At 33.8% G+C, this 18,982-nt stretch overlaps 3 protein-coding genes and 1 non-coding gene across 6 annotated transcripts; 1 reads left to right on the forward strand and 3 right to left on the reverse strand.

Moving 5' to 3' along the window:
• Positions 1-904: 904 nt before the first annotated feature.
• On the reverse strand, positions 905-4,425 carry LOC123219221 (nudix hydrolase 15, mitochondrial-like). 2 transcript variants are annotated; one of them, XR_006502831.1, is made up of 5 exons: positions 3,972-4,425; positions 3,237-3,379; positions 1,810-1,929; positions 1,246-1,725; positions 905-1,178 (listed from the first exon to the last, which is right to left on the reverse strand). XR_006502831.1 is itself a non-coding variant. In XM_044641032.1 (4 exons), exons 1-4 carry the CDS (start codon positions 4,291-4,293, stop codon positions 1,504-1,506), a joined length of 807 nt encoding a protein of 268 aa, XP_044496967.1. In that variant the 5' UTR covers positions 4,294-4,425; the 3' UTR covers positions 905-1,503. The 2 variants fall into 2 exon arrangements, 1 of the variants encoding a protein (XP_044496967.1); XM_044641032.1 differs by having other exon boundaries at positions 905-1,725.
• A 1,758-nt stretch (positions 4,426-6,183) lies between these two features.
• Positions 6,184-12,467, reverse strand: LOC123219222 (protein IQ-DOMAIN 9-like). 2 transcript variants are annotated; one of them, XM_044641033.1, is made up of 6 exons: positions 12,160-12,467; positions 11,461-11,580; positions 10,959-11,123; positions 9,168-9,395; positions 7,443-7,556; positions 6,184-7,353 (listed from the first exon to the last, which is right to left on the reverse strand). In XM_044641033.1, the coding sequence occupies exons 2-6, from the start codon at positions 11,533-11,535 to the stop codon at positions 6,496-6,498; spliced, it is 1,440 nt and encodes a 479-aa protein (XP_044496968.1). In that variant the 5' UTR covers positions 11,536-11,580; positions 12,160-12,467; the 3' UTR covers positions 6,184-6,495. The 2 variants fall into 2 exon arrangements, with proteins under 2 accessions (XP_044496968.1, XP_044496969.1); XM_044641034.1 differs by lacking the exon at positions 11,461-11,580 and having other exon boundaries at positions 12,160-12,466.
• A 554-nt stretch (positions 12,468-13,021) lies between these two features.
• Positions 13,022-13,096, reverse strand: TRNAI-UAU. Its single transcript has one exon. It is a non-coding gene; the product is annotated as a tRNA-Ile (tRNA).
• Positions 13,097-16,329: 3,233 nt separating this feature from the next.
• On the forward strand, positions 16,330-18,201 carry LOC123219223. Its single transcript, XM_044641036.1, has 4 exons — positions 16,330-16,974; positions 17,059-17,561; positions 17,648-17,777; positions 17,889-18,201. The coding sequence occupies exons 2-4, from the start codon at positions 17,398-17,400 to the stop codon at positions 18,066-18,068; spliced, it is 474 nt and encodes a 157-aa protein (XP_044496971.1). The 5' UTR covers positions 16,330-16,974; positions 17,059-17,397; the 3' UTR covers positions 18,069-18,201.
• The last annotated feature ends 781 nt before the right edge of the window (positions 18,202-18,982 follow it).

Below are 18,982 nucleotides of genomic sequence, written 5' to 3' on the forward strand. Positions count from 1 at the left end.
CTGATATCATTATCTTTGGCTTATTCCCCATCGTTATTCACATTTCTAACTCAACTCTTGTTGTTCTCGTAGTTTTCAACTCATTTTGTATTGATCGGATCTTCAATGACTCATCCTATGTGACGATATCTCATTTTTAATTTCATTCAATGTCAATAATAACTTTCAATAGCTCATCACATTGATCTCATTCTTTCACATTTTAACGTTGACTTCATTACTTTCAACTCTAGTTGTACCTTTTACTTTTGATTTCTTCATTAATAGGTAAATACAACGAAAAGAAACAACTTCTCAGATTTTGTAAACTATAGCTTCTTTGCAGAGGTGATGAAATGACGAAGATTTATAAGTAGTAAAGATGCTTGAGTTGTTATAAGTGGTAAAGACAATTGACAACTAGGGCTAGGTTTTCAAATTTTTCCGTCAAGTTAGATGTTTTTAAAAACTATAAAAGTATTAAATTTTCTTGTTTAAAACATTAAGATAATACATGATTTTTTTAAATAATTAATTTTAAAACATTTTAAATGATAAAATTATATTATTACCTGTTATTTTTTTAGGGTGAAAAAATGTGATTTATATCACCCATTGGTGCCGAGTGATGTTTTGGGGGCCAAACCGTGAGTGGAAAAATGTTATTCACCTAACAGAAAGAATTCTTGGATTCTATTAGAATGATTCAAAATTCTGACTAGGTTAAAATCTTCAGGTGTCGATGTTATTATATGTTAGAAGGGAAATTGAAGTTGGACTTTACCCTGTCATGAAAATTGTATAGAGAAGGCTTAGTCAAATCCATAAATATAAAAACATTTCCATTGCTTTTTCTCAACCAGACATGTATCAAGGTTTAAATAAAGATCAAAGTGAAACAAGACAGAACAAGGAAATGGGAACATCAGCAAACACAATTTCCATACCCAATGGCCAAGAGGGGACTTCCCCATGTTAATATCAAGCACATTTAACATCATTAATCCACATCAATCACCAAAAAAATTGTGTAACATTTACTTCCTATAACAAAAACATGAACTTTGGCTTCTCAAAGCGCAATGCCTCTGACAAAATGTCGAAAATTGAACTCAATGAGGAAGAGATCTTCCAGTACAGAAACACATTAATGTTGTTAACAGGGAACTGTGCAAGCTCTTTGCGCCTAGATGTAGATCCTGTAAGAGTAACATACAAATGAGAGTCACATGAAACAAGTAGTTTTTAACCTGTTCAAGAACAAACCTGAGGAAAGGCGAAAGACATCGCTCCAATAATTATGTTGTAACAACTAATCTGTGAAGTACTCCTTGAATTGCCTTCTATAGTCTGGATATATTTGGCTGCCTCAGTCTAGGGACATCAAAGAATGACATATAAATATATCTGTTACTTGTTTTGATACATTAATCTGATTATCCTAAAAAAATTATACTTCAAAAAGTAAGGGCCATGGTGAATTTATTGCAGAAGTTTATCTGGAGTACATTGTCTCTGAATTCTTTACATAGATGTGCCTTTGTCTATAACTCTAGGCAACTTGAACTTTGGGTTCTGCACCAGAAAAGTGGCTGGCTTCTGAAATACCACTGAAGCAGCCGTAATCAAAATGGCAGCAGTTAAACCCCATATCACATACTTCTTGTTCTCGAATTCATAATCAAAAAGGTGAATAAGATACTTGTCTCCAAGCCATTCTCTTGCCTCATCCCTTCGATTTTCATCCTGAAGCATACATTTCATATATGATTTCTCAAATAACATTAGCAATATGAATGCACTGAAAGTAGATAATGTTGTGAGGAAAACCTTAATAAACATTTCCAAGGGGGCATCAAATACTTCTTCTACTTCAGCAGGATTTGGAACAGGCTTGAAGGCTTTCTTATCACGAAGAATGCCAATAACAGGTATAACTCTAAGGAGGTGCTGCACAGACGAATTATGATTGCTAAATCATAGTAAAGCAATATACTGCTCAAGTTTCAAATATGCTATACTAAAAGTTCTCATACATGAGAATGTTGTAGCCATTTTAATATATTAATGTATTCTGCAGAATCATTCAGATTAATGAAATGATTTCCTAAGGAATTTTATTCAGAAAAACTGATCCAATTATATCGTTTCTGTAAAAATTTCAAAATTTTGTGACAACGTATAAGATCACAGATGGAATAAATATTGTGGTGATCAGCAAGTATACATTAAGTCATTAACTAACAAGAGATTGAAGTTATGTCATGAATACAAGAGACCTAATGATTCAATTACACAAGAATTCAAGGCAGGCAGGGGAAGAAATTGGGTAATTTAAATTTTGGGAAGTAAGCTGAGCTGTGTCGGTTGGTTTGCTATTAAAACACTCAATTTTGAAAACTGTTAGGCAACATATACAGTTCTATAGAACTCCACGCTCTTACATGATCCCATCCTTTATTCTCATAATTAAACTGAGGCCTGCCATCCATGATAACACTTCAAGCCATACATCATATTTATTATATACAACTCTTAGAAAAGTTCACACATTACACTACTTTAAAGGGGCACACATACAAGATATAAATACCTAATCCTGCAATTTTTTACACTTCTATCATGATGAAAATTTAGCAAGACAGAAAGAGTGGAGAAAATACAATTCAGTTAGATAACACTAATTCAAAATGATATGATAATGGGTTGGGAATTGAAAATAATTCTGAAAAAGAAGAATGTTCTGCCAAAGCCTCCTCTATTTACAATACGTCAATAACATCTTATTTATTAATCACAGCAAATACAAGACCTCTTGTCCACTCGTCAAACCTCAACTAGAATAGTTGAAAATTGCAGTTAATAAGAGAAAGTAACAAGAGGATTTACTAAGTTTATAGACAAATTCACATCATATGCAGTCACTAACATCTAATTTATTAAATACAGCAAATACAAGACCTCTTGTCCACTCATCAAACCTCAACTAGAATAGTTGAAAGAGAAAATAACAAGAGGATTTACTAAGTTTATAGTCCAATTCACATCATATGCAATCACCATAGCAAAACACTCATAATTCCATAAAATAGTAACTACTTACTAGTCAGTTTCCAGAATCACGTAAATCAACTGAGCCGAGTTTAGCACTCATCCAATTGACAAATAATTTAAAACCAGGCGATAAAAGATCATGAGATTCTTTCAGGACAACAGCTTAAAAACATAATGAGAATGGAATAAACTTCCTTACATACCTTAGACAAGAATGGTTCAAGAAAAGTGACAACATCCACAAGTGAAGGATCCAACCCAATCTCCTCCGCAGCTTCCCTTGTTGCAGTCTCTGCATCATCTTTATCACCCTCCTCGGCTTTCCCACCTGGTAATGAAACTTCACCTGCACCCAAACACATCGACTCAGTCACATAGCCAATCACCAACACTCTCATTCCATGATAGTCATCACTCAATAATTCTCCAATTGTTTTCCAAATGACAAAGTAAAAAATTAAAAAATGAAATGGCAATCTCGGACATTATTTGAAACCAAACGCAGTCAATAAAAGCAAAACTTAAGTCCTCCCCTCAATTGAGCCACATTAATTCAGTAAAGCTGACGCTTTCAGTCTTCTAGCGTAAGACTAATATAGAAGCTTTCACTCAACATTTTCTTCTTTTCCAACTGAGCCATGTATGAGCATAGTACTCAAGTGAACCCAATTTGTCAGTCCCTTCCTAGAAATCCACATAAAACGCTAGAAATTTAAGTTCTTTCTACCCTACAAAGATATAAAAGCTACTGGTCAGAAGTTCTATTTTCCTTCTAAATTCCATAATTTTCCTGAAACCCAAACAAAACCTTCCATTCAACAATGCCTTACACGACTAATCAACATCATTTCCAAAGCACCGAGAAAAGAAGATTCAGAAAAAAAAAAAAAAATTAAAGTATTTCCCCAACTTTCAAAATGGTGTTCAAAATTACTAACCAGAGTGAGTGGACAATCTAGAAGACCTCTTTGTAAGTATGACCCTCAAATCACCAGCATCTCCTTCAAAGAGACAGATTAAAACAGCAGCTTTTTTGGGTTTAAACCATTGAGGGTCCCTACCAATTGCAGTAACAGATTCCTCAAACCCCAATTGAGAGACCACCTTGCCAGTTGTTTCCTGGATTTGTTGTTCCTCCAATTCATCTAAACCAGAAGGTGGTGGCTTGTAATGACGCAACTGTTGGGCTAATATAAGGAGTCTGTGGGCTTGAGAGGAGGATTTTGGAGCTGTTGTTGTTGAAGACGATGATGAATCCATGAGCCTTCCCGGTCAATGTAAATGATGATGCCGTTATCTGGGAGATTTCTTAGAAGTGAGAGAGATCCTGGGATTGCCAAACCTTGATGGACTGGAAGGTCTTATTAATGGCCTACAGTCTGATGCAAATGCAATAAGTTATCATTTATTGAAAATTAATTAAGCTTTTTCCCTTAGACACCTAAACACCTCCATTAATTATTTGAAATTTAAACAGTAATTGTAATTGTAATTTAATTTACTTTAATTATTAAAACTCAATTTAATTAGTAAAAAACTAAACATGAAAGACAAAAATGTGATTTCCTTTAAAAAAAAAAAAAAAAATTACCATTATAGATCATTCTATCATACCAAGAAACATGTGATTTGATTGCAATCTTGTAAAAAAGTTACAACGTAACAAAATTACACCTTTTTTGGAAGGTAATTCAAGCATATGTCAACTCATTTTATTGATGTGATGGAAACCAATTTAAGAGATTATGAGCAACAGTAATTTTTCATGTTATTTCATCTACTATTTAAAAATTTACACCTACGATTATACTGTTTATTAGTTTAAATGAATTTCGATTGATTGGTATAAGTGAATTTTGACAAAGTATGAATGTTTAAAGTGTTATACTTTGCCTTCATATTTTTGAAATAATAAAAGAGAAGAATAAAATCGGGTGTTATTGAATATACAAACTATAATATAACAAATCTTTATAGATAATATGTTCTCAAAATGGCAAAAAAGTAATTGCACTCTGATTGATACTAATGATATTATGGAAAGTGTTCTAATGATAATAAGAAACTATAAATGTATCTTGAGGAGATTATGTGTTAGTGGTGAGTGTTAAGTCTTACACTCCTCTATTTTTGAATTTGAAGGCTTCTATCCACACATAAAAATCAAATCACATATGGATGACATGCTTAATTATTGATAATGTAACTTTGTTATTATCTAATGACTAGTCAATTCTTAGTATTATATTTATAGTTATTAATATTTTATGATACATGATATATATCTTATAATATAATATAATATAGATGAAAAATGATACATATTATAAGGTGTATCATAATTAATATGATACAATTGATCTATCATACGATATGATATATATTATCAATACTAATCGATATATTTTAAAAAAAAAATGATCATATAATATAGATATATATGAGAACTAATAAATTTTTATAAATATTTGTGATATTTTTTAAAATGATGATACATCAATTATTTTTTATTATTTTATTTTTTAAAAATTATATCATATAATATTTAATATATAATATATAAAATTAAATTTTTGATATATAATTTGAGTATTATTATTATATTTGTGAGATTTGACGGAGAGAGTTTTTGATGGCCAACAACAACCACATATTAATGTATATGTAATTGATACATTATTTAATCACATAATTTATTAGGTGTCACAAAGTCAATTGTTCTTACTTGACTTTCACATTATTCAACACATGAATATGGTGTATTAATTTTTAATTGCTGGCTTCGGTGTCAGAGACTGAATCTTGAATAAGATGTTTAGCTTTGTAATTAGAAGTTGCGATTAAGTAAATAGGGTCATAATTAATGACCTCCTAACTAACTGTTCTTGGGTTCTGTTTACACAGCCATGAAAACTACTCTTTTAAGTCTTCTTTCTAAAATCAAATAACAAATATGACTTCCAGGCTAATATAAAAACCAAGCATCGTAAAGATGAATTTGTACTGGAGAGGAAGAAAGTAACCAGATTTTGTCTTTTGGCACAAAAAGTTATTTGAAAAGAACAAAACAAATTCTGGGCTGTCTAGCCCACATTACAATAGCAAGATATTGGAAGATAAATACAATATGAATCATGGTCTTGCTAAACGTTTGAAAAATAATCACCCCAATAAAATTCTTTATATTTACATTATAAATAAATAAAACAAATCTTTTCTGATAATATACAGACCACAGAAAATCAAAGCTAACAAATCAATCCCAAATACCCGGTTCATGGCTCTGATGTATAATTCTGTACTGCATACCAAAACATATTACTTTCACAACACTTTATAACCACAACAGGAAAGAACATATGAGTTGACAAAGAAAAAAATGGACTTCGTGTCTAGAAATTTTAGATGATTGAAAAATGAAAACCAACTATATGCTACTCAGTGAATAAAATTGGCAGGGTATTAGGAAGCTGATTGCTCCTTAACAGTAGCTTCTTCAGCTTTGGTGTTCCCTTCTGGCAAAGATTGTTTTTCAGCACCAGGGAAAGACAGCCTTTGGCCCTTTGTAGTTATTTCCTTGGTATTTGCTTTTCCAGCTTTAGCATTCCCTCCAGGGGATAGTTTTTTGGCAGCTGGGAAAGACAACCTTCGGCCCTTAGTAGTTATTTCCTTGGTGTTTTTTTTACCAGCTGTAGCATTCCCTCCAGGGGATAGTTTTTCGGCAGCTGGGAAAGACAACCTTCGGCCCTTAGTAGTTATTTCCTTGGTGTTTGTTTTTCCAGCTTTAGCATTCCCTCCAGGGAAAGGTTTTTCAGAAGTTGGAAAAGATAATCTTTGGCCATTTTTAGTTCTTTCCTCAGTGTTTGTTCCTTCAGCTTCGGCATTCCCTCCAGGGGATGATTTTTTGGCATCTGGGAAAGACAACCTTCGACCCTTTGTAGTTCCCCTCCCGTTAGGCATAGGAGGTTTCACTGAACCTGATGATTTTTGTGTTGGTGAATTCATGTTTTCGCCAACCTTTCTTGCTTGCCTTTGCTGCAACATCTTGGGACTTTTGAACTCAGAAGGTGATTTTTTGTTTTTATCAATGTTTCGTTGTCCCAGCACCTTCTTTGGGCTTTTGGACTTAAAAGGTGAATTCATGTTTTCACCAACCTTGTTTACTTGCTTGAGCTGGACCTTCTTTGGGCTAATTAACTTCGGAGGAACACGACTTTCCCATGGTCGAGCAGCAATCCAGCGTTCCTTCCAACTCCAACCCCAATCAGATTTGCCAAGTTCATATTTACGGAAACCAAGAGGATCAGAGTTGGCCCTCCACTGCAAATCATAAATTTATTTGGTCATTGCATATTTGATTTATTCATTCCACCACATTAAGGAGAAGACTACTTCAGTAGTTAACATACCTGATGAGAAAAGGCATAAGCCATTGCTCGCTCTCGTTTGATTGAGGCCTCTTCCCTTTCTTGTATCCTTGAAAGAATTTCATCCATTGTTTCAGAGCCACCACTCCATTCAACCTGTCACCCTTCATACTGTTACTCAAATAGAAACAGAGTTGATTGATTTCAAATAGGCCCTATAACTAAGAACAATGATTCTCAATTTAAAGATGCCTTCAAGATTATGTTTGATAGTAAAACAAGAAAATCTCACAATTTCTTGCAGAAACAGAAACATACAGGACAAAAGACCAAGATAGTAATAACCATGAAAAATTGAGCAGGAGAAGTTACTAGTGGAAAAATATTACCAATTAATATCTTTGTAAAACGTTTAGAGAATTGTAGAAGACAGGCTATTAGTATGCAGAAGAAGGAAGGCAACTTGGGAAGAGACATCAAAGGATTCAATAGTGTTCAGAAACAAGCAGAAGGCTAAACTAGTGGACTTGTAATAGCATAATATATTTATTTATAAAAAAAGGTTAAGGCGGCAACGAATGATGAAATATTGGGCATTGCTTTGTTTAGATTATGGGTCATGTTAAATGATTCTTAATGGCCTAATGTCTATGATTATATGTTACGAAGATTCTCAGTTGATTTTTTATAAATGTGGGTAGAATCATAATGAGGCAAGTAAATTGGACTTTGAAATCTAAAATCACAATAATCATATCAGTTGGTGTAATAAAATGTTCTCGAAAATTCCAAATTTTACTAGGTTAATAGTCATTACAGTTTGGTACAACTCCTTTTCATGGATGTTTAAGAAAATTATTTGAGCGTAAAAGATTTGGCAAAGTCTTCTCCTATCCCATGGTTCCATGAGTTTGAGGATTAACTGTCAAATTGTTTAGAGTATGTAAGAGTAGAATTATCCAGATCTATTATTGTTAAAATATTTTAATGTGCAACAAAGGTATGATGGATGTTTTGATTGAGAGAGTTCTTTAAAGCCTAGTATTTTATAGGCAAGACAAGAATGTGTGACATGGCAAATCAGAGGTGGTTCATGAGTAAGGAGTTTTAGTCCAAGCTTGGTTACAACTTGATAAAGGCTTGAACTCGTGTCCTAGATTCTAGCTGAAAATTCAGGGAGTTGTTAAACTTGTACTTACAGAAATTGAGCTTTCAGAAAGTTTATAGAACTTTAAAATAACCAGAATTAACTCCATTTATATTCAATGAAAAATAACAAGCCACTTCAGTGTACTGTTCTCTAGAATTTCTCACTTAAGTTTCTGAATTTTTGCTCTCTTTAAGTAATGCTAATTATTTTGGTTTCAATTTAGGTCAGGCGCTTTCACAGATTTGGATTTATGGCCAGATTGCCAGCATGTGGTAAGTTGTGATGTGGGTAGTGTAGTGTACTAGAGAGATAGGAGAATGCTATAGCTGTGGTGGTGATAGTCTGATGAAAGTGAAAGCTACAGTGCAAACGAGAAATTATGTTGAGTCTTTCAAAAGAAGGGTACATAGGTATTCTGAAGAAAAAAATCACAATTTTTTACATTATATTTTCTGTTAATGTCATTAATTTTTCACTTACGACATAGTTTTAGGCCTCCAGAACATAACAGATAATGTATGTTAGACCTAAAGATTTTAAAATTTGCCCAAAAAATGTTTAAGAATTTTATTGATGCTAGTTCTCACAATTTGGGAGTTGTTGGTCTAAGTTCTAACCTCTAGATCATGAAGCTTTGCCTCAAGTTTTAGTTGATTCTCTAATTTCTTCTGTTTGAGCCGGCCTTCCATTACCATATTCAGTCGCCGAGCATGAATCTCACCCTGTATTTTGCTCCATGCATGAAGATTGCTCAATGTGGTTGAAGCTTGATTTTTAACAAGATCACGTTGGGTTGCAGCCTGTAATCTTACTATCCCTTTCAAACGACGTAGACTTTTTCTGGCCTGTAGCAGGATAAAAGAAATGGGTGAATATTTACAACACAAAAAGGTAATTATATCTCAAATACAAAACTAGAAAGCAGACAGGTGCTAAGTCTACAAACAGATAAATGCATATGTTTCTTCTCTCCTAGAAAAATACTTTTTCATTAATTTTAAGGAGTTAAAAAGAAAAGTTAAGAGGTTCAGTTTCCCACTCAGTACATACTGGCCAATCAAGGACCTCAATTAATTGAAACTAACGCTTTGCTGAGTAAAGTGGAAATCCTAAGCAGTTTTATAGTTGGAATCACTGAAAAGTTCAGATTGCAACCTATAACTATGGTCGGAAGAGCAGAGAAGCTATAAGACATCTCTCAGCCCGCATATTATAAAGGAAATGTCTTAAAAGCCCTGCAGAGCACAACCAACTAGCTACTTATCAAGAACTGCTCCATGTGTTGTGCGATATTAATTGAAGTCAGAATGACCTAAAACAGAAAAAAAAAGTTGTAGTCTCTCAAACTAAACCTATCACAGAAAGGATGCCAACTCATACGCTTGAATAAATATCAGACCTACGTTAAGAATTGTTCCCTGAGAAAGAGTTCATGAAATTGTCCTATTAACGGAAATTATTTTCAACAATATTTTTATAAAAACAAACCCGAATACAGTTAAGAAAGGTTCTGTATTTGAATTAGCCCTGAGGAGGCACAGGATATTTGCTGATTACTTTAAGATCAAAAAGAGGACTGACAACAAATCATTGCAAGCAATTCGAATAAAAGAACATAGGCCAGGAAACTTATAATCTGGCTCATGCATGTGCCCAGGAGAGTAAAATTATCAAATTTCATCTAACCAGTCTTTGAGACCTCTAAGATCTGAAGTCCCCCCTCAGTGTCATGCATAAGAATTGTTGTGGAAGAATTGAAATATTGATGGAGCAAAGCAGTTAAATAAGCAAAATCATAAGCCTTTTCCTCATCCTTCGCCCCCTCTGAGGTGCATTTTGTAATTTTCACATGTGAAATGTACAATATATATATATATATATATATATATATGGATGTCATAAGTGCAGCAATGATGTGAGTTGGGCTACAAGTTTAATCCAAGCTTAAATACCGGAAGGTTAGGACCAGATGTGCAAAGTACTAAAATTTACTTGGATCTTCCCTGAAGAAATCCATCCAGTGTCAAAACATTGTGTACACTGTATTCAAAATATGATGACAAATTATGATTTCAGTGGCAGTCTAATGAAATGATTAACTTTGTTGCATGATAGAAAGCAAATTTACCTCATTCTATGTTATACCGTCAGCATTTAGTTTATTGGATGGATATGGTTCTTTCATGATAAATTCAACTCTAGAGCCCCTGTAAACAAACACATTGCAGATGCACGTGCAGAATTTTTATAAACACTCTCCTTAAATTTCAAAACTGAACAAAGAATTTCTACATGGATGGAAGCCCAAAGACAAGTAGGAAACAAACACACACCACCACCAACAATTCAACAAAAAAAATGGAGAACAAAATTTTAAGGCATTCATATATATTGGTAACTCAACATACCATATATGCTCGAAATGCAGTTTGAATCCGTGTTGCAGCTATATCCTCAACTGGAATGCCAAGGGCCCCACGACTTCCTCTAATAGCATTAGCAAAACCACCAGACTGTTTGCCTGAACGTTTTTTCCATTTGAAGCCATTGGGTTTTGAAGAAGCTGAAGACCCCTGTCTCAAAAATGAAGGAACAATTGAGATAGTATACATAACATTAATTAATCGGTATCAATTAATGATAATTTCTTAACGACTACCCTAATTAGCAACAATATCACTAAATTCAAGTGACGGGGATCTCCATACATGTTGTATAAATGGTAATCAACAATTGTGCAATAACACTGAAAAATGAAACCTTCAAATAATGATACATGGTTTCCAAAACTTAAGTTGCTTTAAAATTAATGTTACAATCACGAAAAAAGCAACAGAAAAATACATAGCTTGGTCTATGATAAAATTTTAAGGAAAGCAAGAGCATCCAGAAAGTTATTAGTTAATATACCTTCCCCTTCTTTGAACTGCCAACCTTGACCTTCTTTGAGTTAATTATTGTCTTAAACCAATCTCCAGAACCCATTATTGAGATTAAAGGCTTGTCTTTAAAATAACATAATTGATAACCCTGCCGCAGTTTTTATGAAACAGTACCGATTAGCAACAAGCCAGCTTAGAAAAAAGTGAATTTGACAAGCTAAAAGACATGAACTAGCAAAGTCACGTTAAATGCATATCAATTGCAGTAATAACATAACCATCACCACGCTATATAAACAGCAGAAGTTATTCAGAATACTATATATAAAATCAATTGTACTTCAAGCAATTCATTTTGGAAAAAGAACCACAAGTCTCTCAAATAATTCTACCTCAGTCCAAGTCATCCTGTCTCTCAAACCATTAAAACTCAACCATCCTCATCCAAATATCCAATAACCAAACGGTAAATCCTAATAAAATCTCCAAATAACAGGTAAATCACCACAATAAAAGCAAATAAATTGCAGCATGCTCATAAACAATATCAAATATAAGTAAAATTTCCGCAGCTATTCCCGTAAAAAAAGTAACGATTAGTTTCCAAAACAAAACATATCAAGTCAACCCACATCTCCAAGTCAACAAATGGACATTCCAAAATCACAACTGTTAATCCAAAAAACAGAAACAAAAAAACGTAATATCTGAGTTAAAGACAACATACCGGGAAAGAAAAAACAGCACAAGTGACAAAGGGAATGTTTTAAGAAAATGGGCAGTGACAGAAACAAGATGGGAAGACAGTACGACTTGTAAAAGTTGAAGTAAAGAAGACGGATACTCAGGTCTGGTCTTGGTATTTTTTTACTAGTAAATATTATGAACAAGAATAAAAGGTCGTTGTAAATGTGGTACCACATGGGCCATGACCAGCCTTTTTTTCGCTGAAGAATAAAGATACAACACAAAATCTCTTCTTTCTCTCACCAATCAAGGATTTTAACAACTGGGTTGTGTCAGAGATTCAATGTTAGTGTGGAGTTTAGTGTTAGTTGATTTGTTCTTACTTTGAATAATTCAACAAATGAAGGCTAGCAGTGACTGCAGAACCAACTTTGACAAATTCTGATTGAGATGGCTTGCTTATCTTAATTTTCAATAATGTTTTTATTATTAAAAGGGAATTTTTATTGTCTGTAAATAATGGAACCAAAAGAGATTTCAGGTGTGACTACTTAGATTTCAAGAGTGAAAATCTGATTTCTGATAGAGATGGATTACTCATCTAGAATTGAATAATGTTTTACATTTTATTTTTTAATCATAAAGTGATGTTAATTGTCAATGGGTGTAAAAAAAAAAGGGAACAATAGGAGACCTTTTATGGTGATTACTTGGATTTCCAGTTCGAGGTGTATTAAGATGGAATCAGAGTTCATAATGTTTGTGGGCTGTTGAAAATACTGAAAAATGATTGGACTGGGCTGAGCTTTTTAGCATGTAGAGACAAAACGGGTATAATGAAAATGACTGGACTGGGCTAAGAGAGACAAAAAAGGGCCGGTGAGATTTCAAGATGCAAAATTTGGTCCCGGCGGGGCTCGAACCCGCGACCTTCGGCTCATAAGACCAACGCTCTAGACCAACTGAGCTACGGGACCTTTGCCATGTTATTTGTTAGTTTAAAACTATTTTTTTGACAGTACATTCCATGATCTATTCACCCAACTGCACATCCCATCAATTTAAGTCCCAATGGCGGAATGAGTATTTCCAACCAAGGTTGTCTGTAAATTTATTTTTATCAGTTAATAATTAAAAATTTAAATATTAATCTTTTTATTAAATTCATTGTTATTGTCAATGTTAAAATTATTATTTAATAAAAATTAACAATTTTTCTTTACTTTTTCCTCACCCAAAGTTTGAAAAATCACTATTTTTCTCCTAGGTTTTGTATTTTTCCCTTATCATTTCTCCGGTAATCGAAGTCAACCATCCTCCACCCTCTCATCTCTAGGACAAAGATGAATTGTCGACTGATAAGAGATCAATCAATGAGGCATTGATTCGTGTGACACACAAATCAATTGGACAAAGAGTTTAAGCCTTCATCCGATTGATCTGTGCATTTGCTGATGCATATATCGATCGATAAGATTTGTGCAATGCACAGATCCATGCCTTGCTAATGAATTGTTGGTTGACCTCCTGTCGATCGACGATTCATCCTTGTTCGGGAGATGGAGGGTGGAGGTTGACTAGTTTTAGTCGTTGGAGAAGTAACAAGGGAAAAATGCAAACTCTAGAGGGGAAATTGTTAATTTTTAAATCTAAGAGGGAAAATATGATGAGTTTATATTTTTTCAAATATTTTTATTAAATAATAGTTTTATCCTTGACAGTAACAATTACATTTAACAGAAAAGTAGGTATCTGGATTTTCGGTAGTTAAGAGGTGGGAAGTTAAGTTTGCACTAAACTTTGGGTGGGAAATAGTCATTTGGCCTTCATCAAATTGCAAGGCAATGTTTAGAGATTTAAATATAATTAAATCCAATTGAAGAAAAGATTTTCAAAAGCATAATATGAAATTGTTGAAATTTAATTCCTTTTTAAAATATTATCAAGTTATTAATTGATGGTGGTGTGTATGTGATTTGCCTAATTTGCAAAAGTAGATCCCAGTGTGTGTTTTAAAACTACTTCTCCCATGAGTTATACAAGTTAACATGTGGCAATAGGATTTATCAAATCCGAACCAAAGATTGAACCCATTTTCATTAACGAGTCAAATATAAACTAATTTGAATATTCAGTTTTGAACTCAGCTTTGATTGAGTCCATCATAATTCTCCTTTTTAGATCCAAACTGATCTTGAGTTTACCTTTGTAAGGACTTGAATTAGATAGAATCCAACCCTACATGGTAATATAATTCTCCTTAGAATTACCTTATGATTTTAATGAACCATTTAAATTTAGCATGCTTGTATAATATTAATGTAAATACATATATAAAAGCTCAGATTAAACAACAAAGTTAACCCCTAATTGCCTTAGTTGAAATTAGAAATAACAATTCAGTCTGTCAAACCGGATCCTTGATAGGAAGAGAATTTCTCAATAAGAATGAGAATGAGAATAAAGATGATTAAAATCTCTGTAATCAAGAAAAATATGAGGATGAGGTTAAATTTATTTCTTATATGTTCCCTCCCCATTTGTCATTTTCCCTACCTATCTCTTAAATTTTTAAATATTGAAATACACTTGAATTATTACAAATGCGTCCTAACACATGATAAATATTCTTTAATTTGTCAAGAGAGATGGAGAGACAAATTTTCCCTTATGAAGGGAACGAAGATTCTCCGTTATCTTCATATTGGGGATAGGGTAGAGATGGCCTTGTATCAAGGATGAGGTTGGGACATGAATTAGGATATTCAACCCCTTATCTTTCCATTGCCATCCTTAGTTGAAATTACCCATTTTGTGGACCATGACAAAACAAAGAAGTCGGTATTTTTATTGAAAGAAAATAATGGCAAACAAATTGTATAAGAAAATGATTTTAATTGACTAAAATTGAAACAAAAATGCCACTCACTCACAACACAATTTCTGTGTTTATATTGCTGCAGGATGTTTCCATGTTAATTTCAGTGGTCAAATACGAATGCTGGCCTTACCAGTCAGCAATAATGAAGGAATATCATCATTTTTATTCTCCTAAGGAGAATTGATGCACCAACTGCTTCATTTGGTACCCAATTTCAGCTTATCAAGTTTCCAACTCCATTTAACCGAGTGAAAGTTAAAACTGGTAAAAAAAAGCCCATAATTGGGGGTGTCATTAGCTTCATTATGAAATTGGGATCCTGTTCATAATGAGATAAGATAGTTGTCTCATAAGCCATGTGATTGCAATATTTGTTTTCAGTATGAATTTTCTGTGAAATCTTTTGTTCCTTTTCTTTCAATAACAAATAGAAGAGCAAAAGGTCAGTTACCTTAAAGAAGTAGTAACAGACGTCTTCAAAGAAGAAATACATTTATGGCTCCAGCCTGGAGAGGTTTCTTTTTTATCAAATGAGGGCTCATTTCATTTATTACCACAATTTTGCCTATTCACAGTGAGGCTCCCTTTAATTCACTAGAGTTTAATAATATGTAATAATGGCTAAATTGTTGGAAAATTTTAAAGATTTTAATTGCATTTGATGATAAACAGGTTAAAAAACTTGATGGCAAGTAGCTCTAAAAAGGTTTTTTTCTATAATAGGGGCCAATGGTCCTTAACCAACTTCATAAATTTCATGCATTGATAGAAGAAAAGAACAACAACTGCTTATAAAAATGGCAAAGATTTCCTCAGATTTCAAGAAGACTTATGCATGGCAGAGGTTATCTTTTGCAATAGTTGAAATTCACATTGGGAGCAGGGAAACAGAAACAGAAAGTTGAGGAAGGAGAATAATTTGGATTTGTTTTTATTTCTCCTTGAATTTCTGGGCCTTGGAAACTCCTCCTAGGAATTTTCTTTTCTATCTCAGACAGACAAAATTGGCTGAGAAAATCCCGGAAAACTATGTAGATATATTCTCTCCTTTGTCTCTCTGATATCTTTTTATTATGAGCTGAAAACAAGGGAGCACTTTCCTTGATTTCACTTCCGCATTAAGCTTGGGTAGCCGGTTTCAACTCCTTCCCTTTTATCTAGGATTTTGAATTTATTCTGGTTACTATTTTAGATTTTGTGATCTTGAAAATGGGGATTCTTGTTATTATTTTCTCTATTCTGTCACTTGGGTTTGCTTTATTTTGCGATTTTACTTTATATTTGAAAATTTATCATTGTTTATTACATGTTGTATATTACAGAGAGTGAAAAAAAAAAAAAAATCAACGCAAAAGAGCAACAACAAGAAGAAGAAATGTGTAGCAATACCAGCAGTAGTGGTGCAGGCGTTAGTGGTAGCCTTGGTGATGATGGTGATTATGCTGGTCTTATTCTGAAGAAGTCTAAGCGACAAAAAGTCCCTAAAAGAGGGCCTGGAGTTGCAGAACTGGAGAAGATTTTGAGGGAACAAGAATGCAAAAATAATGTAGAACACCAAGGCAAGATTGAAGGCAACATTATTTCTAACTTCTCTCCAAGTTTTCTTATCATCCATTGGTTGTTTATTGGATTATTTTTTCAGGAAATGTTTCATTTGTCCCGGATCATAATTACTTCAGCCCACCTTCTCCACCAATCTCCATGCTCTATGGTAATAACAATGGTGGTAAGAATATAGTCTTGGGAGGTGGCAGTAAAAGTCTCCACATTGGTGGATCAGCCATGGTGGCTTTGCCTGAACAGGCCTTATTGTCAACAATGTGGAGTTCTGGTGATTCAAGTTTCTATGAGGAAGCTCCTAGAATCTCATCTGGGTATCCATTTTTGACCAACTTTCCAAACAGATCCTATCAAATGCATCATAACTCTTCTTCTTTGCTTCAAAAGAAACATTGTCAATATCCTTCCCCCACGGTATAGTTTCTGTTTTAATTTTTATGTTGATTTCATAATTTTTCTGCTGACCTTTTAAAGATGGGCCTCTAAACTGTGATACAGAAAAATCTTTTTCCGAACTCTGGATCACTGTCTTCACCAGACAACCCCTCGCCAGGATTTTTTCTGAATCTAGAGCCCCCTTCAAACCAAATATTGCTTCACAATTATTCATCTGCATTGCCAGAGGAAGATAAGGCATGCGAAATCCTCACTGTTAACTGTTTCATTCATTATGTCTCGAATTTTTTTGAAGTTATTTGTTCTTTTTTTTTTTTCTGATAAATCAGTTCTTGAGTTTAGCGTTAAACCAAATGAAAATTATTGTTCCTGGGAAACGGGCTTGTTTATAGGGAATCATCTGGTTTAATTTAATGAAAAATTTGGTTCTTATGAAACTAGATGACAAGCACGAAGCGGCCAAGGGCTTTCCCCATGCAGGACACCTCGGCTCCATTTCACTTCTCAGTTTCTCCACCTTCCTCGCACATTCATATGCTAGACCGGCCGCCCTCTTCTGCTAATCATTCTGCATTTGGCCTAAAACGGAATGAAAGTGTTTCCAGGTTTGTTAAAATTGATTAGCACTATATTTTTCTTCACTTTCCTGAGATTTTAGCTTTTATTATCACTTCACATGTACTTCATTCAGGGACCATCCGAAGTCTGGTTATGGAGCTCCGAATGGCAATTTTCTATTATTTGGTTCTCCAGCGGCAACTCCTCCATTAACTCAAATTTCTCAACAAGAATTCTCCAGATATCATTCCACGCCTTTCCATGTAACACGTCAAAACCATTCTTTTACCAGTTACAAATCGTGGTGTGATGTATGTGATGTTTATTAATCTGTTATCCTGTGTTAATTTCTTTCTCATGATTGCAACTTGAAGGAAAGCATAGAAGGCCCACACAGAATGTCAGGACCGAGTGGATCAGCTGAGAAGAACAAGCCCTATTACAGCTTCTTAATACCAGAAGAGAAAATGGGAGAAACAGAAACAAGTCTTAGCCTCAACCATGAGAGAGGTGGAGCAAATGGAGAGGCAATTGATCTCAACCTCCGGCTCTGAGCATGTGGCTCACCCAAGCAACAACTTTTTCAGAAATCTCTTTGTAATATGGATGTGATGATATATACTGGGGACATTAACTTTGCTTTCTTTGTAATTCATCATATAGTGTTAAATTTTCTCCTGTGGATTAGTTCTATGAATCAACAATGGGACAAAAGAGCATTTCCTTTAAACTATGCTTAAGAAAAAATATGCAGTTGCCTCCTGTTGGCCATTTTAAAGATCTTATTCCAAGCATGAAATCAAATATTCTTCCTGATTGCTCAGATCTGACAAAACATAGCACCCCATGTGATTATGACTGATTTTACATAAAAGCTTGTAAGAGCCTGGACAACTTTTGTTCGCAGTGAAGGAATTTAAATTTTAAGAAATATTGATACTGTGAAGCACAAAGAGTGAAAGATATAAAGAAGATGACTCTATTTTTGTAAAAATTCTATTAGAGCCTAGAATACAGAGAACTATTTCAGGTGAAAATATTCATTTCCCCATTGTATACAGCCCACTACTTGCAGAAATTTCAACAATTTTTAAACTTCAACGAATTCTTTTTTTGTGATAAATCTTATTCATGGAGTACGGAAATTAAGCAATCTGTGCCGCATAAACATAAAATTACAAGCATGCAGTCTCTATAAAAACATATGATGAGTCCAATTTTTCAATTTCTTGAAGCATTTCTAAAGTTTTATGTAATGAAATGATTTGCCTTAATCCTCTTATAGAGAAGGCCAGATAATAAAATAAGCAGTAAATTTTATTTCTCACCTGACAGTTTATTTTCTAGATGATGCATGCATAAACTTCGATCAGTTCGATGAATTTTGGATTTTATTATATTTATTAATGGGACAAACAAAGGAAGCAAGATATGAGCCCCAACTCTGGTCTTCGTACCAGTTTTCACA

This window comes from Mangifera indica, chromosome 6 (assembly GCF_011075055.1).
Source record: "Mangifera indica cultivar Alphonso chromosome 6, CATAS_Mindica_2.1, whole genome shotgun sequence".
In the NCBI taxonomy this organism is placed as follows: Eukaryota; Viridiplantae; Streptophyta; class Magnoliopsida; order Sapindales; family Anacardiaceae; genus Mangifera; species Mangifera indica.

What these genes read in the sequence shown, in the direction of transcription:
- LOC123219221 (XM_044641032.1), bottom strand. Translation starts at nt 4,293, where the DNA reads ATGGATTCATCATCGTCTTCAACAACAACAGCTCCAAAATCCTCCTCT. An exon ending in TTGAACCATTCTTGTCTAAG is followed by an intron (nt 1,930 to 3,236) that starts GTATGTAAGGAA and finishes TCGTCTGTGCAG; the next exon opens with CACCTCCTTAGAGTTATACC. An exon ending in CCTTGGAAATGTTTATTAAG is followed by an intron (nt 1,726 to 1,809) that starts GTTTTCCTCACA and finishes TGTATGCTTCAG; the next exon opens with GATGAAAATCGAAGGGATGA.
- LOC123219222 (XM_044641033.1), bottom strand. Translation starts at nt 11,535, where the DNA reads ATGGGTTCTGGAGATTGGTTTAAGACAATAATTAACTCAAAGAAGGTC. An exon ending in GCAGTTCAAAGAAGGGGAAG is followed by an intron (nt 11,124 to 11,460) that starts GTATATTAACTA and finishes TTTTTGAGACAG; the next exon opens with GGGTCTTCAGCTTCTTCAAA. An exon ending in CTGCATTTCGAGCATATATG is followed by an intron (nt 9,396 to 10,958) that starts GTATGTTGAGTT and finishes ATCCTGCTACAG; the next exon opens with GCCAGAAAAAGTCTACGTCG.
- LOC123219223 (XM_044641036.1), top strand. Translation starts at nt 17,398, where the DNA reads ATGACAAGCACGAAGCGGCCAAGGGCTTTCCCCATGCAGGACACCTCG. An exon ending in CGGAATGAAAGTGTTTCCAG is followed by an intron (nt 17,562 to 17,647) that starts GTTTGTTAAAAT and finishes TACTTCATTCAG; the next exon opens with GGACCATCCGAAGTCTGGTT. An exon ending in ATCATTCCACGCCTTTCCAT is followed by an intron (nt 17,778 to 17,888) that starts GTAACACGTCAA and finishes TGCAACTTGAAG; the next exon opens with GAAAGCATAGAAGGCCCACA.